The sequence below is a fragment of the Bombyx mandarina genome, chromosome 19 (assembly GCF_030267445.1).
Source record: "Bombyx mandarina strain Sakado chromosome 19, ASM3026744v2".
NCBI classification, from domain to species: Eukaryota; Metazoa; Arthropoda; class Insecta; order Lepidoptera; family Bombycidae; genus Bombyx; species Bombyx mandarina.
The window spans coordinates 7,904,020-7,921,126 of NC_143225.1; the positions used below are offsets into that span (position 1 = coordinate 7,904,020).

The window sequence follows — 17,107 nt, forward strand, 5'->3', positions numbered from 1 at the left end:
AGTAACATTACCAGCATATTATTGTCATATATATATTTTTTTCAATCGATTAGCGCACCGTAATACTTATATTTCCTTAGATGATACTTCTCGATCTGAAGGTTGTATGGAAGAGTTAAATGTTAGTGATAACACCGCTCGTAATACTTTTTGTGTACTAATATTTTACATTTGTTTTCTTTCTACGCTGTTGTACAATAAAGCGTATTATACTCTAACTATGTAATTGGCTCTAAAATTTATATTTAATTAATTATACTTCCACCTAGTTCCAATAAATACATTCCACATACATAAAAAGTAGTACCTGCTTACTAAGCTGAACTGATTGTACTTGCATCAACGTCGATCTTTCTTTGTACAAGTTAACAATCAGTGGCAATCAAATGTCAGTAGTAATTACTTAGTTTCCTGTGTGTATCACTGATATAACCGCACTATCCGGTACATACAGCAGAAGCTTAGCAATGGTCGCAGTTTTGATATTCTTCTCTGTGTTTCCAACACTGATTTTGTGTTCTGGTCAAGGCAATATTCAATTACTAGAAGATGAAATATCTATGGCACTTAAGTCTTGTGCTATTACGGATTTAGGAGCCGGTAATCGACAAAAAAGATCTAATGATTTATATAATAATGGTGGTTTAGACGGCAACTCGAAGCAAACGTCAAAGAAATATATTCTCGAAAGACGTAACACTGATGGGAGCCGTGAGCAGATTTACAAAATTAATACAACTGATGACGATTTTGAAAACGATGCACCTAATGAAAAACAATGGTTTAGTTTTTCGTCACCACAAACGGGAGGCGCCCATCATTACAACTCTAGAAAACTGTATAGGGCGAAACGCAACGAACCACTTTTTAATAAATCTGACACTGACCAGGTAAGACTTATTGGGTTTTTTTTTAAATAAATAAACACATTTAAATTTATTGCCGGCTAGCGGCCCGCTCCGGCCCCGCTCGGGTCTTTAACAAAAATTTCAACAATATTTGACGTTGTTTTATTTAAAAAAATAAAATAACACTTATTGCGGCATAACCATAATAATTAAACATATACTGTCGCGACACTTTTTGTAAATAATACTGTGTTCTACAAAGTCGTAGTACATTATTTTATTCTATAATCAATAGTTTTCGCAGGGCACGCGATGTAAAGAATATTTTAGGTAATTTTTTTACACCTTGGGTTACATTATTGGAGTTTTAGTAAGGATCCCAAACTTTTTCAAAAAAGATTATAGCCTATGTCACTCGGCAATAGCGTAGCTTCCAAAAAGTGAAAGATTTTTTCAAATCGGTTCAGTAGTTTCGGAGCCTATTCAATACAAACAAACAAACAAATCTTTCCTCTTTATAATATAATTATAATTATAATTATAATAATATAATATATAAAATAATAATATAATTATAATTATAATAATATTATTAGTATAGAAGTATAGATTAGATTCATCTACAATATTTTGTTCGTATGCGTGAATTGACGAATGCGTAAATGGTGATTCATTTCAATTGATTCGACAAAGATGTTATATTTTTAATATTTATTACATACACTTACAACTCATATTTGTGATGTTTATGGATTTAGGTAACCGGTTAATTTAAGCCATAAGCACGACAACACGATCTGTAGTTGACTAATAATAAAATAAAATAAAAACATACCTCTGAGTCATTAAGCCCTTGTTCGAGTACTAATCAAATTAGGGTTTTACCGATCCTTATTTATTCTGATAAGTCACCTTGTTTCAGTGCCTTAGTCAATGTGTGTTTGCTAATTTACAAGTGGTAAGTACAATGTTTTTTATTACCTTACGATGGATAGCAAACGAACAAAACGTTTGAAATGCAAACTTTGCGTCGTCTATTGACATGTGTGAACGCTTTTACCTATGTAGTACATAATATTATTAGATATATTATGCTGCTGGTTGAGTGTGATATATTATTTAAATATGTATTATATTATTATATACTTATGGTATGATATTTCTAGTATAATACATCACAATAACATGTGGTTTACTTATTAATAAATTTTTAATAATAATAATCATTAGTAAATCATGTATTATCAGACTTTGAAAAAACTAAAGCACCTACCCTCGACTTCTCGCGTATATTTTAAATGCATATTCTAAGAGCTAAGTTATATACCAGACGGACGGACGGACCTTGTAGTATTTATTGGAAGTGTAGGTATCTATTTACTCCAAGATTATATTTATTATAGCAATAAAAAAAAATGTTAAAATACACCATTAACAATTAACTTTAATCCACTTTCTGGCGCAACACAAAGTGCACTGTACAAATTTCTAATCGAAGTAAGTACTCTTTTTTTTAATCTCTTTGGTTATGCATAATAAATACATACCTTCTCTATACCAAATAATATAATTGATAGTTATTTATTTTTTTAAGAACAAAACAGGCGTGAGGTTTGGTGTTTTTCGTTGTCATTATTTTAAAAGAAAAATCATCTGGTATATTAGGTATACTATATTAAAATTTTTGATGTTCAAAATTTCGTAACAAACATAACGTAATATTAAAAATAGATGGAGAAATGAACATACGATTCACCTGATATTAAATGGTTAACGGACCCTATACATACCCTATAGATAATATAAAGTGAATGCCCACCTTGATACTTGAGTTCCTGCTAAAAAGTACACCCTATATTTTCTAATTACACAAATTTATTTTAAGTTCTAAATTCAGGTGGATCCGCGTGGTATCCCACGTGAAGCTGAATTTTGGAACCTAGTGCAGTCTTCAATCACATCCCAACAGTCACGTGCTGCTTTACATGACCAAATACATGCTTGCTTTCAAGAACTACAATCCGGTAATGTCGTTGCACGAATAAATAACAAATATGTTAATTTATTACCATTTTGTATAACAAATAACTTCACACTTCACTGTCAGATCGTTTGAAATTTTACTTTTATTTTTCTGTGTTGGTGATAATTTCATCATTTTTTAACACGCTTTTATAAGCTTAATATGTATGTACGTTTATTTGTATGTACCTAAGCGAATCTTCGAACGACATTTTCACAGCATTCAACATGTCCGATTAACTTATATATGTATTTGCACACGCAGCAAGGATTGCTGACTACAGTACCTATAATAATTTTAGGTATAACTTCGTTTAATTATCTTAATCAGTATCAGAAATAAATATGAAATTAAACTATAGTTCAGTTTGCTGTTTAAGCGTGTTTTTATTTATTTATTAAACTAGATTTAGTATTTACAATTATCTATGATGAGTATAGTGTATTTGTTACCCTTGATCCATTCCATAATCACATCTATGTATAAGGTAAATAAGCTTAAGATACCTACCTTTACATCATTCATAATTTAAATATTTTTATTACATTAACAGAAACCGAAGACAACGGATGTTCATATTCAAACAAACTAGAAAAATGTCTCATGTTGCGCTTCGCTGAGAGAAAGAGAAGAATATGAAATCAAGAAATTCTAACTAGCAGACTTCTTTTATTTGTTGTGTTGTTATGAGCCGTCTACTAATATTTTATATAATAGCAAAATTGTAATGATCCATTTGTATCCAATCATAAAGTGTGTATAAACTTAATAAAGTTTTGAAAACAATTGTTTATAATTTGTCGAAGATCATGTTAGTCGAGAGATTGCTCCGTCTTCATTCATATCTTAAGTAATTGTTTGAGATGATTACATCATCTCGTTTTTATCATCGCACCGCCCGCCACCGGAGTAAGGTTCATCCGTACTAACTGGAGCCACTGCGTTCATCCACAGTGCGTTTCCAGAGACCATTTTTGCCACGTACCATCTGGCCTTGGAATGAGCTCCCCTCTACGGTGTTGCCCGAGCGCTGTGACATGTCCTTCTTCAAGCGAGGCTTGTGGAGAGTACTTAACAATAGGCAGCGACTTAGCTCTGCCCCTGGCATTGTTGAAGTCCATGGGCGACGGTAACCACTCACTATCAGGTGGGCGGCATGCTGGTCTGCCTACAAGAGCATAAAAAAAAACAAAAATATTACATCGCCGAGAATCAGAATGAGCTCTCGATTTATGTATTTTTTTTGATACGGAAAACCACATTTAATTCTGTTGAAGCAACACGCATAGGAGCGAGAACCGCGACTTGATTTATACCATTGCCGCTTTCGGAAATTATTTTATAGTATCCAAAGCTTGATAGTATGTACTTTGAAATTCCGATCATAGATGAACTTATCAATGGTTTGGCTTGTGCATAGCTACCGATAATAAAGGGAATATCTAAAGTACTTGAATAAGAGGTAACTGTAGCTATCCCTACAAATACGAGTATTAATATGTATTTCTAAAACATGAAAATCTGGATAATTTTCGTGATATTTAATTAATGCCAAAAAAGATTTCAAACCTAATAGGTAATTTTACACGGTCGTTTTCGATCAGAAAAGTTTCTAAGTACATCAAATAGCTGATTGTAATAATACCGTAGGAAAATCACAAAAAAAAACACATAAATATTTAATTTAAAGATATAAAATTACAGGATAGCCCGGATACGAGAATGGTTGCGGATGATATATGACAGGCGCTTCTAGGCTCACATTCCGCAGTTCATGCGGAAATATCTGCCTCGGCAACGACACTTCTAAACGATCTGATTTCATTTTCTGAAAATTTGTGGTAATAAATCTCATTAGGCGGCAAAAAAAACATGTTTTTTTATTACATAGAGAAGTTCACGGCGTACCTACCTACTTTGTGTTAATTTACTTATTAGCATTCAAACTTCAAGGCCGCTACCCACCTTGAATTCCACTAGCAAAATAATATGGAATTTCACCATATTTACGTATTATGAGATTATTTTTTTTTAAGAATATTTATTACAAACATATTTGAGATTTCAACCACGTGCCTCAAAATGGGCATCAACATTGACATTACGGTACATTGTTATTATCGTTATCCAGACGTTAGCCACTAGAAACTAGACGTTTTGTGATCTCGTCCATCGAATTCTCTCTGATAACTAGTAAGACAGACTACCATACTACTACGCTAAAAAATAAACATCTATTATTAAATGCGATTTTTCTCTAAAATTCACCTTACTCGCTGAAATATTAGCACACAAAAAAACAACAACGACACATAATTGCTTCAAATTAAAAATCATTTTCAATTATGATGGAAAATTGAAAAACCATTGGCATGTTAAAAACATTAATTGCGTATATAAAGATTGAAAAGCTTCGATTTAAGCGATTAATTATCAACTAGCATATTTCGTTTCTAATTTTGAACGCACATTAAAATAAATGATTTTTTGATGTACTACCTACTCAGATTACTTGTTGAAATGAAAACTTATATAGCACGGTTTTAATTTGAATGAAACAACCAAAAACTGACATGACTAACCGGTCACCGTCCTCGTCGAACCCGTCGCTTGCGACGAAGGCCTCGACGAGCGAACTAACCCATAGACACAGCCCACTGAGTTTCTCGCCGGATCTTCTCAATGGGTCGCGTTTCCGATCCGGTGGTAGATTCTGCGAAGCACTGCTCTTGCTAGGGTCAGTGTTAGCAACTCTCCGGTTGAGCCTCGCGAGCTCACCTACAAACGTTAGGGCGAAGCTGAAATAGCCTCTCAAGGCTATCAGCATAGGTAGGAAAAAAAAAAAAAAAAGACGTGACTAAGCCTACGAAAGAATAAGATATAATATTTCAAGAGATCGAAATAATTTATAAGAAGAGATCGAGATCATTACTTTAAATTGGTAAAAGTGCTATCCTACTGCTCAAACTAAAACGCACCAATGCTTAGACATAAAAATAGGTAGATATGTGCAAGTGCAGTATTTTTACTGGTGGTAGGAGTGTAAGTCCGCGCGGGTAGCTACCACCACCCTAACTATTTCTGCCGTGAAGCAGTAATGCGTTTCGGTTTGAAGGGTGGGGCAGCCGTTGTAACTATACTGAGATCTTAGAACTTATATCTCAAGGTGGTTGGCGCATTTACATCATAGATGTCTATGGGCTCCAGTAACCACTTAACACCAGGTGGGCTGTGAGGTCGTCCACCCATCTAAGCAATCAAATAAAATAAAAACTAATAATGATGAATTGTCTGAATTTATTACCAGATACTGCTTTCGCGCAGTTTGTGAACACATACTGAACATATTATGCTTAAATTTCCTTTTGGTCGGTCTTACTGGTGGCAGGACCTTTTGTGAGTCCGCACGGGTAGGTACCACCGCCCCGCTCATTTTTGGGCCGTGAAGCAGTAATGCGTTTCGGTTTGAAGGGTCACGGGTGGGGCAGCCGTTGTAACTATACTGAGACCTTAGAACTTATATCTCAAGGTGTGTGGCGCATTTACATTGTAGATGTCTATGGGTTCCAGTAACCACTTAACACCAGGTGGGCTGTGAGCTTTAATAATGTTACACACGTACATAGTACCTATTTTACTAGACCAAGTAGGTCCTACCTTTACACACTTCGCCCTCGACTTAAGCAGGTCAACAACCAACAACAACAGAATTAACGGAACCTTATAGTTTTGATGGATCCGATTTTATAAATTTTCACTGTCTACATGAAATGAGTGGATTGATCATATTTACTTTTTAAAAAATAGTCTACGATCTAAACCATGTGTTTGAGGTATTGTTCGAAAACAGAGCAAAACAATGATGCACCCAATTAATGAAAATTTATTTTATTTTGCACACTTTATTAGAAATATTATTATTGTCATACATAATAATGCAATGTATAGTGGTAAATTTAAAATTGCATACTGCTTAAAATTTCAGTGTACTGCCGGTGCCAGCACCGAGAGTGACACAGCATTCAATGGAAGTGGTGGACGATTATGGCAAACTCGCGGTTGTGCTTGTATATGTTTTGACCATCTGCATAAGTGAACAAAGGCATCGCGTTCTGCTACAGACATATGCTCCTATAACAAGAAATTAAAATTAGTTCATGATATAAATTAAAAAACAGAATTATATAACATCTTACAAACCTGAAATTAACATTGTGTAATAAAAATCAAACACGCAAAATCATAATTTGCGTAATTACTGGTGATAGGACCTCTTGTGAGTCTGCACAGGTAGGTACCACTACCCCGCCTATTTCTGCTGTGAAGCAGTAATGCGTTTCAGTTTGAAAGGTGGGGCAGCAGTTTAAACTTATATCTTAAGGTGGGCGGCGGCATTTACGTTGTAGATGTCTATAGGCTCCAGTAACCACTTAACACCAGGTGGGCTGTGAGCTCGTCCACCCACCTAAGCAATGAAAGAAAAATAAAAAATGTATGATTTCTTTCATTTTTGTTTTAATATAAAGAAAGAGAAGATAAAATTGTAATTACTGTTTTGTCTCTGCCTATTTGTATAAAGACACTAGTACCTCATGTTTTTTCCTGATATTCGCTTATTCTCCGCCTACACATGCACCATGATTTGTCATGCATTAAATTTGTAATTCAAAGATAACTATTATACAGGTTGCATTATCACAAGATAGATTCCGTTTGTCACTATTTCGTCAATAAACTAAAAGTCAAATTGTAAATCCTTCCACATAAATTCTCAAACCACTGTCATATCATTCACCATTACTTAAATCTTATCATATACCTGCAGCATATTCCGTCATAAAGTATCCAATTTTTTTATTCAAATAATAATCTAAATTTGTGCAAAACTTCACCCATGTTGAATTTTAATTTGTTGTGTAAGCGATACAAGTGTTTAGACACATACCAGTAAAGGATACACTATGTAATATAATGCAACATCAGCAATTGTTAGAAACTGGCCAGTCAGATATGTGTTACTTTGTAGAGCTCTGTTTATTTCCTGCAAAAATAAAGCATTTCAGTACTGGTTAGGAGAATTTGAGGAGAGGGGCACTTTACACGCCAATATTGTGGACAGAAAATACACTTATGAACAATGTACATAACAAGAAATTCAACTTAAAAAATATTATAGATGCACTAAATTTAGTAATTTGTTTAGTTATACTATTGAATACATTTTATGAGAAATTGTAATAGTAGTCTTCTTTATACCTAGTCAGGTCATAAATTCTGTCACATGTTTAATGTAAAATAATTGAAACAAGTTTATTCATTATGTAACCATTCATATACCAAAATGAACTTAACAAAACATAGATTCTTATGACACTAAAGTTTATTCAAAATTACCTCCGTGATTTTGAATACAGGCCTTCAATCTGCGCGGCCAGTCGTCTATCGCAGCACGAACGAGGTCCATGTCAATATCGGCGGCTGCCTTAATCAAGGATGTCTTGAGTGACTCCAAATTGGGATGAGGCTTTGAGCACGCCTTTTCCTCCAAGTGTTGCCATATCTTGTAATCTAACGGATTCAAATCTGGACTGGAGGAGGGCCAGTCTTCGTGCCGGATGAAGTCGATTTCACGCGCCGCCAGCCAGTCTTGTGTGCTCTTCGCTCTATGAGCTGGCGCCGAACCTTGTTGGAATACCCAGTGCCTGTTATTGAACATGGTATGAGAAACAAGTTCCACAAGTTTCGTCAGGACTGTATTTTGATACACAACTGCATTCGTTTTTACACCTTTCTCACAAAAATGTACCTCTGTTAAGCCCCAATAAGAAACTCCCAACCATACCATGAGCGAGGATGGAAAATGACCTCGTTGGACATGCGGAATACGGTTGCTCGGTTCTTCACTACTGTGTGCGTACACCTTAACATTTTGTTTGTTGTAGCTCTCTTCTACGGTAAAAATTTTTTCATCCGAAAATAGAATTTCCCGATATTTTTTTCCCGCGTACCGCTTCAACAAAGCGCGGCATCTCTTCAGTCTCAGGTCCATTAGACGAGCATTCAAACGATGTCCTGTTTTTCTTCGATATGCCCGAAGCCCTAAGTCTTCATTTAACACCCTTTTCACCGTGGTTCTGCTTAACCCCATCTGAAGGGCCAACAGTTTCTGCTTACGTTTGGGATTTCTTTGAATTCACGCCTTCACAGCTTTTATCACTGCTGGAGTCCTAACAGACCGAGGGCGACCACTTCTTGACCTGTCATCTACACTAGAGTCTTCATTGTATCGTTTGATGGTACGATAAATGAATCTTTTGGTCATATTCAAAATTTTCTGTATGTTAAAAATTTGAATTGGCGCGTAACCGCAACGATGCAACGCAATAAATGCAACACGGTCTTCTTTAAAGCGTCCACTCCATATTTAAAAATGAGTAAAATTCTAAAAGTATACATTTTTATTTTCATGAACAATTCGAAATTCGAATTCAATAAACTTTTTTGTGGCCAGCATTCTAAAAGAAAAGTTTTTACTGTGTGACAATACTTATGACCTGACTAGTTATTTATCTTCTTCTTCTCTTCCTTTTTAAGTAGTTTTATAGTCCTATATATTCCTATTACAATAGTTTACAATATGACATTATGTGCTACTTTAGTTAATTAATATTATTGTGATCAATTAATTAAATATAATTTAAATTAAACAATTTTATATTTTTTTTTATTAATTATCAGAAATGTATAACCATCTTTATATACCTAGCTTTCTAATACTTTAATCATAATACCAAAATGTTTTTACTCGTTAAAAAGAAGTTTAAATTACTCCACCAACAAAAATGTTTGGCAATAAAATAACTAATGAAAATATCTCTACGCTTCAAACTATGCTTAAATTTTAAAATAAAGGTATTTATTTTTGTAAATATAGTTTTCCCATATATGGAACGGGTTAGAGGCAAAAACTCAAAATTTAAATAAATGAACTAACTTGCAAGAATTTGAATGCAAAAGTTGAATTTGCCACAGCCTGATTACTAAACATGGAGATGTACTCTAACCATTGGTAGGTTAGCAGTCGTTGCTCTTCACTGCTTGCAGTTCCACATTTTGAAACCATACTCAAAATGATAGTCACAAAACCCTCAACATTTTTATTTTCAAGTACGGCAGTGGGAACCTGGGAAAATTCAAACAGAAACTAAGGTTTTACTGAACTGAACCCAGCTTTTAGGTTTCATTAATGAAAAATTGTAGTGTTTACTTTGTCTGTATTATAACAAACAGCCCCGACTGAAACATTTAAATATTTTCCGATCATCTTAATTACATCCACATTATTGGTACTCATTTTCGGCATAAAAATAATCTGGCTTTACTATGTGTAAGAGCAAAGTAGTAACTTTTTTTTTTTTAAGTTTAGAAGAGTACACAATTTCTAAAACAACTGCGTTTTTTTATTAGTTCAAAACTTTAATTCATAAATAATACACTTAATACATATTTATGACTTTAATTTACGGGATGAATATGAATATCTCACGCCTCATTTGAATACTTGCCGAACACAGAAGATTGAATGTATTATCTATGCAGAAGATTAAATGAAATATTCGGTTGTGCTTCTGAAGTTGTCTATGATTCTGAATTATCCGTCTCGCCGGTTTTACGAAAACCTAAAAAAGTTTGAAAACTGTTGAAGTTTAAGCAGCTATGTTAGGGATTAAACAAGCGACTAACTTTTTCTTAAAAATTAAATCAAAATGTAGGTATAATATCATCAATCACACTCTTTTTACACGCTTTATATTAGCTTAACTTGTATGTATGTTTGTATATTTGTAACTGGCACCTATAACCACTATTTTGACCCACTTTAAACGGCCAGATTTCATTCAAACTTTGTAGATTTATCGAGGACCGATGACAATACACTAGTTTGATAACATTATTCCATTATTCAATTTGCAAAATAACATTTTTGCCAAGTTATATAATGTTTATCTATAGTCGATAAGGCAGGGATTGATGTTAAAGTACTTATTAGTTATAAAAATACGCTTTTATAGAAAATTTAACTAAAAAATGAAAAATGAATAATAGTTTAAAAAAACAAAAAATAAGCTTTATATAAAATTCAACTAAAAATAGATAATAAATTTTAATAAATTTAATTTGAAAATAGTGTAATATATATTTTATTTAAAAAAAGCAAGGGTGCTTTTCAAAATACATATTATTGAAATAATAATTCTTCTACTCTTAACTGTCAGAAAAATGTTTATAACTAATAACACCATGCACACCACGTTTTTTTTTGTCATTAAAATATATTTTACGCTATGTTCAATTTAAGTTTATTAAAATTTATTTTCTATTTTTAGTAGAATTTTATTTACAACGTGCTTTTTATTTTTTTAAACTATTATTTATTCTTCTCGGATTGCCTAATTTATTAGAATCATATCCGCTGTTTTCGGCTTGATATACCTTTTGTGAGACACCCTGTATATTAGTGACCAAAGAGACTCGACATCAAATTAAGTAAAAGTATAATTGATATTAAATGAAATTTCGTGAATAGTAATGTGAAATTTATATTTGATATAAAAAGCTGAGGTTTTTAGACTTTATACAACAACGGCGAACAGAAAGTGTAAATGCTAGGAAATATTGGAAAGTGATTCTAGAATAAACGGCTTGCAGAGAACATTGCAGTGGCTATGCTTACATCTATAATCCACTACTTTTTTTTTCTGAGACAGCTTGTTGTATCTCATTATATTTTCATCCAAATGGTTCCAGACGTAGAATGTAGGACATTTTTATGCCATACATTGGTATTTTGTTGCGACTTTGAGATCCAAGGCACGGATTAATTATTGGAAATATGTTTGTTCAAACGTGGAAGTAACCACACTTAAAATAAGAAGAAACTTCATTTATTCACAGAGAACACAAACACTACACTATAATGTAGGCAAACAAGTAATCTTGATTCCTGGGCCTAAACCATTGATTTGCAACAACTGACTGATGATAGATGTTCAACTTTTTGGCGGGAAGTCAAACAAGGCGCGCTTTTTTAATTTCGTATTTGAATTTAAATTATTTTCATCTGATATCTAAGTTAATAAATTTAAGTTTTGACGCTCTGCGTCCCATTTAATAAAATGGGACAGCATAGTGACGGGGAAGAGCATTCAGACAAAAAGAAAAGAAAATACGCTAACACCAAAGATGTAAGTAATAGTTTTGAAGAAGATAAATATAAAATATATTTTAAAACGAACTACACTAGATTGTTCTTGGAAAACGACTCTGCAAACTATACCGTTTATGTGGAGTCAAAGGAAAAAGAAAAACTCGGAAATAAAAATCCAATAAAATTAACAAGTTTATTAAATGAAAATGTCAAAGGCATTACATGTGTTTCACGAATTAATGCATATAAAATTGGTGTGAATTTCCAAAAAGCTGCAGATGCTAATAGCTTTATCAAACTTGACAACTTTCTCAGCAAGCACAAATTCCGCGCCTTTATACCTGCTCACTTAGTAGAGAAGGTGGGTGTGATTAAATTTGTGCCTACAGACTTATCCAACGAAGACATCTATAAAAATATTAGTAGCGATGCTGAAATCATATCTATTAAGAGGTTTATGAAAAGAAATGCAGACAAGAAGTTAATGCCTATGAGCTCTGTGGCTATAACTTTTTCAACAACTACATTACCCCGTTATGTGTATCTCAACTTGTTTCGCTGCGAAGTACAGACATATATTTCACCTCTAATACAGTGCTTCAAATGTTTCAAATTTAATCATTCCGCCAAAGTATGTCGCAGTAAGCAAATGTGTTCATATTGTGCAGGAGATCACCATTACAAAGAGTGTGTGTCTGACATTTTAGTATGTATTAATTGTGGTGGGGGACATCTAGCTGTATCCCGGGACTGCCCTATAAAAAAGAAAAAAATTGAATTAAAACGGTCAGAAATTCCCAAAAACAGTACATTTGCATCAATAACAAGTAACGATAAAAACTTCCCACCTTTAAAAACTAAAGAAAAACCTATTGTAAATAACAATAGCAATTCATTTAACAAGAAAGATAATATTATAATGAACAAAGAACAAATTGCCAACAACGACATTATATTAAACGCTATTGTAAGATCACTAGTTACTTTAGCGAACTCATCTAATGATGATAACATAACAATTAATAAAATAAAGGAAATATTTTTAAAAAACCTAGTCTAGACAATGGCAAATTTTAGTTTTAACAATTTACAGAGTAACTTAAAATCTTTTCTAACAATTGCTCAATTTAACATTCAAAGTGTGCGTAACAAAAAACCTTTATTGATTAACTTTCTTTCTGAGTATGATATTGATATCTGCATGTTAAACGAAACATGGCTGAGAGAAAACAGTCCCTTCAATATACCTGAATACAATATTGTTCTTCAAAATGGACCCAATGGTCATGGCGGTGTAGCAATTTTATTAAAAGACACATTTAAATATCAGGTGATTTGTACACCTTACCATGAATATTTACAAACAGCTGCAGTTGTTCTAAAAACCAAGAATGCAAATTTATCCTTGTTGTGTGCATATAGTCCTCCTAGAGGTGGACGGTTGCAATACAAAACTTTAAAAACTATTATCAATAAACTGCCAAAACCAGTATTCCTGGCTGGCGACTTGAATGCACATCATGTTGCATTTGGTTGTGCTTCATCAAATTCCAGAGGTAATGATGTATTCAATCTGTTAGATGAATGTAGTCTTTGCATTCTAAATTCCGGATCTCCAACCACCATAGGTACAGTTCATCACAACCCATCTGCAATTGACATAATGTGTGTTAGTCCAAATGTTGCACCTTTATGTGAATGGACAGTGCATAGCGATCCTATGGGGAGTTATCATTTCCCTACAATCACACATATCCAAACATCCATAGAAAAGTATGTGATAGGTGAGCCAACAGAGCGCTTCATATATAGAAAGACCAACTGGTCAACATACCATTCTGCAAGTGAAAAGTCATTTCTTAATTTAAAATTTCAATCAGACAATCCCCTAGAAACTTATAATGAATTTTGTAATATATTGAATAGAATAAAATCAGAAAATATACCTAAAATTATAAACAAGGTTCCTTATAAACGAAAAAGTCCAGCTCCCTGGTGGGACAATGACTGTCTCACAGCTGTTAACAATTCCAGATTAGCTCTAAAAAACTACAGAGTCCACCCCTCAATAGACAATTACATCCAATACAAAAGAGTTGATGCAATTAAGAAAAAGCTACTAAATGAAAAAAAGAAGAGTGGTTGGAAATTATTATGTGAGAATTTTAATAGATACACTCCTGTTACTATTATTTGGAACTACATGCGGAAATTTAAAAGGATAGGATTAAAACATAGACCTAAGAATGATGAATGGATCACCTCGTATTTAGATAAACTAGCTCCAATATCTCCACCGGAGAAGTATATAAACATGACTAAGTTAAATGAAGTTTTTAATTCACCTGGAAATATTGAAGGCTGTTTTTTGTCAAACCCTTTTAGTATTAATGAGTTTAAAATAGCTTTAAAATCTAGAAAAGATAGTACTCCTGGTCTCGATGACATCCCTTATAAATTAATTAGTAACTTACACCCTAATGCCCAAATGACTCTATTAAAGATATATAATTTATTATGGTCCTCTCAAATGATTCCAGATTCATGGAAAACACAGTGTGTTATTCCAGTACTAAAACCTGATAAACCTGAAAATGATTACAATTCTTACAGACCAATATCACTATCATCCTGTGTAGGTAAACTATTTGAATGCATGCTCAAATTGAGATTAGAATTTTATAGTGAAAAATTTAAAATTTTACCTGAACAGCAATTTGGTTTCCGTAGAGGTAAAAGTGCAGCAGAAAACTATATGTCTCTGGTTACAGATATTAAAAATTCTTTTCATAGCCATTCATACACAGCTTGCGCTTTCCTTGATATAAGTGGTGCATTTGATAATGTCAATCCCTCTTTACTTATACAGATTCTTAGTGATATTGGTGTCCCTGGCAAAGTCTGTAAATGGATATTTAATTTTTTAAATGAACGGTTAATGTATGTCAAATATAACAATATCCTACATGGACCTAGATATGTTTATAAAGGCACAATGCAAGGTGCTATAATCTCTCCTTTATTATATGGCATTTACACTTCACAGATAAACAGATATTTAGTAGACCCCTCTGTCAAATGCCTGTTGTTTGCTGATGATATTGTTGTATATAGTGTAAATAAAGAAGTTAACAATGCCATTAGAAATTTGAATAATGGATTGTCTCAAATTCAATGTTTTTACAATAGCTTAAATTTAGATATAAGTGTAAATAAAAGTGGGGCAATGTTATTCAGTAAAAAGGTTGTCAACCTAAATGAGATATCACCTATATTATACAACAATAGTCCATTGTCTTGGTTGTTACATAAAAAATTCTTGGGTGTTTGGTTAGATACAAAACTGACATTTCAAACACACATTAATAACATAATTGGAAATGCCTGCAAAGGATTAAACATTCTGCGATCTCTGGCTGGAGTTCATTGGGGTTCTGACCCTAAGGTTTTGTCTCTGTTATATAAAAGTATTGTCAGGAGTCATTTTGATTATAGTTCATTAGCTTACATGAATGCAAATCTTAGATATCTACGAAAACTTGATGTAATTCAAAACAAGGCACTAAGAATTATTACAGGAGCAATGTGCTCAACTCCAATTAATGCCATGGAATCTGAAGCATGCATTATGCCGTTAAAATTTAGGCGTCTTCAGATCGCACAGAGATTTTGTCTGAAGCTATTGGCCACTGACAATGTTTTTGTTATTGACAGGATAATACCTAAGGATCTGCCTATTGATTTTATGGGCAGTTCTAATATCAATATGAGCAGTTTTGTGTCTGATCATTTACCAGAGATGCTTCAAATTTCTCTTAGCATCAAAAATACATTCAAAAATATATACTCATCTAACCTTTTGCCTATATATGAAATCAACAATTATACCACTGTAAATATGACTGTAGAAACAGATTCCCAAAAAATTGGGTCTAAAGTTGAATTTTTTGAATATATTAACAATTTACCTAACATAAATATTTATAAATTATATACAGATGGATCAAAATGTTCAGGTAGAGTAGCTTCAGCATATTATGATCCACAACTGAAGAAATCTAGATGCTTCAAGCTAGACAGTCACTGCAGTATTTTTACTGCTGAATGCTACGCTATCTATACAGCACTTTTGTATATTAATAATGTAAATAGTTCTGACTTTTTAATTTTAACTGATAGCAAAAGTTCATTGTTAGCACTAGAAAGTGATCCTTTTAGATTTAATATGAACTATATTATTTATAGAATAAAAGAAATATTGGCAAATTTAAATGAAAGAGGAAAGAATGTCCAATTTAAATGGGTACCTGCTCATTGTGGTATTTTTGGCAATGAAGCTGTAGACTGTGCAGTGCGAGGTGCATGTGACGAAGACCACACTAATGTAATAAAAGTACCGTTTACTGACTTCCAGCAGAAAATAACGGAAAATGTTAAAACGCTGTGGTATGAACACTGGAGGTCTATAAGCCAAGAAAAAGGGAAATGGTATACAAAGATACAGAATACCCCGCCACATGTACCTTGGTATAACAAATTTAAAGAAGCTAATTCCAGACAATTCATTACCACCATTAATAGATTGAGATTCGGTCATTGTAGAATTCCTGCTCATTTGTTTAAACTACGTTTAGCAACGGACAAAAACTGTCAATTTTGTGTCAATGAGGTCGCTGATCTGAAACATATTGTTATGAAATGTCATAAATATAGTATAAATAGATTAATTTTAGTGTCTGAGCTGGACGATGTTTCTAAGGGTGACTCGCCTTTACAAACAGGCGTAAGGATGGACTTAGAAGAAATTTTATCAAACCCGTTGTATTTTAAACCAATTTATAGATATATTATTAACACAATAGGAAATGTTTAAAAACAAACGAGTAATGTTAATATTTCAATTTGATGCTGTTTTGTTTAATAATTACTTGTAAATTTTTACGTACTTCATGCGTGAAAATTAATTTAAGATAGGCTATAAGGTCTTGTAACCATTGGCCGTAAATAAATAAAAAAAAAAAAAAAAAG

At 33.0% G+C, this 17,107-nt stretch overlaps 2 protein-coding genes and 1 long non-coding RNA gene across 20 annotated transcripts; 1 reads left to right on the forward strand and 2 right to left on the reverse strand.

Annotated features, from left to right (window-relative positions):
• The first annotated feature begins 437 nt into the window (after positions 1 to 437).
• On the forward strand, positions 438 to 3,626 carry LOC114243005 (uncharacterized). The gene is made up of 4 exons (XM_028174371.2): positions 438 to 890; positions 1,771 to 1,806; positions 2,746 to 2,872; positions 3,425 to 3,626. The coding sequence occupies exons 1-4, from the start codon at positions 468 to 470 to the stop codon at positions 3,508 to 3,510; spliced, it is 672 nt and encodes a 223-aa protein (XP_028030172.2). The 5' UTR covers positions 438 to 467; the 3' UTR covers positions 3,511 to 3,626.
• Positions 3,627 to 6,753: 3,127 nt separating this feature from the next.
• On the reverse strand, positions 6,754 to 10,467 carry AIMP3 (aaRS-interacting multifunctional protein 3). Its single transcript, XM_028173678.2, has 4 exons — positions 10,139 to 10,467; positions 9,866 to 10,054; positions 7,817 to 7,912; positions 6,754 to 7,002 (listed from the first exon to the last, which is right to left on the reverse strand). Exons 1-4 carry the CDS (start codon positions 10,232 to 10,234, stop codon positions 6,853 to 6,855), a joined length of 531 nt encoding a protein of 176 aa, XP_028029479.2. The 5' UTR covers positions 10,235 to 10,467; the 3' UTR covers positions 6,754 to 6,852.
• Positions 10,468 to 12,258: 1,791 nt separating this feature from the next.
• LOC149500842 (uncharacterized) lies at positions 12,259 to 17,099 on the reverse strand. 18 transcript variants are annotated; one of them, XR_016324717.1, is made up of 5 exons: positions 16,649 to 17,094; positions 16,387 to 16,458; positions 14,785 to 14,980; positions 13,428 to 14,667; positions 12,259 to 12,834 (listed from the first exon to the last, which is right to left on the reverse strand). It is a non-coding gene; the product is annotated as an uncharacterized LOC149500842 (long non-coding RNA). The 18 variants fall into 18 exon arrangements; XR_016324716.1 differs by having other exon boundaries at positions 13,428 to 13,728; positions 16,649 to 17,092; XR_016324719.1 differs by having other exon boundaries at positions 13,327 to 13,728; positions 16,649 to 17,092.
• Positions 17,100 to 17,107: the final 8 nt, after the last annotated feature.

What these genes read in the sequence shown, in the direction of transcription:
- AIMP3 (XM_028173678.2), bottom strand. Translation starts at nt 10,234, where the DNA reads ATGCCGAAAATGAGTACCAATAATGTGGATGTAATTAAGATGATCGGA. An exon ending in TTTGTTATAATACAGACAAA is followed by an intron (nt 10,055 to 10,138) that starts GTAAACACTACA and finishes GAATTTTCCCAG; the next exon opens with GTTCCCACTGCCGTACTTGA. An exon ending in TTGCATTCAAATTCTTGCAA is followed by an intron (nt 7,913 to 9,865) that starts GTTAGTTCATTT and finishes TTATTTTTGCAG; the next exon opens with GAAATAAACAGAGCTCTACA.
- LOC114243005 (XM_028174371.2), top strand. Translation starts at nt 468, where the DNA reads ATGGTCGCAGTTTTGATATTCTTCTCTGTGTTTCCAACACTGATTTTG. An exon ending in ATAAATCTGACACTGACCAG is followed by an intron (nt 891 to 1,770) that starts GTAAGACTTATT and finishes ACCTTGTTTCAG; the next exon opens with TGCCTTAGTCAATGTGTGTT. An exon ending in TGTTTGCTAATTTACAAGTG is followed by an intron (nt 1,807 to 2,745) that starts GTAAGTACAATG and finishes TTCTAAATTCAG; the next exon opens with GTGGATCCGCGTGGTATCCC.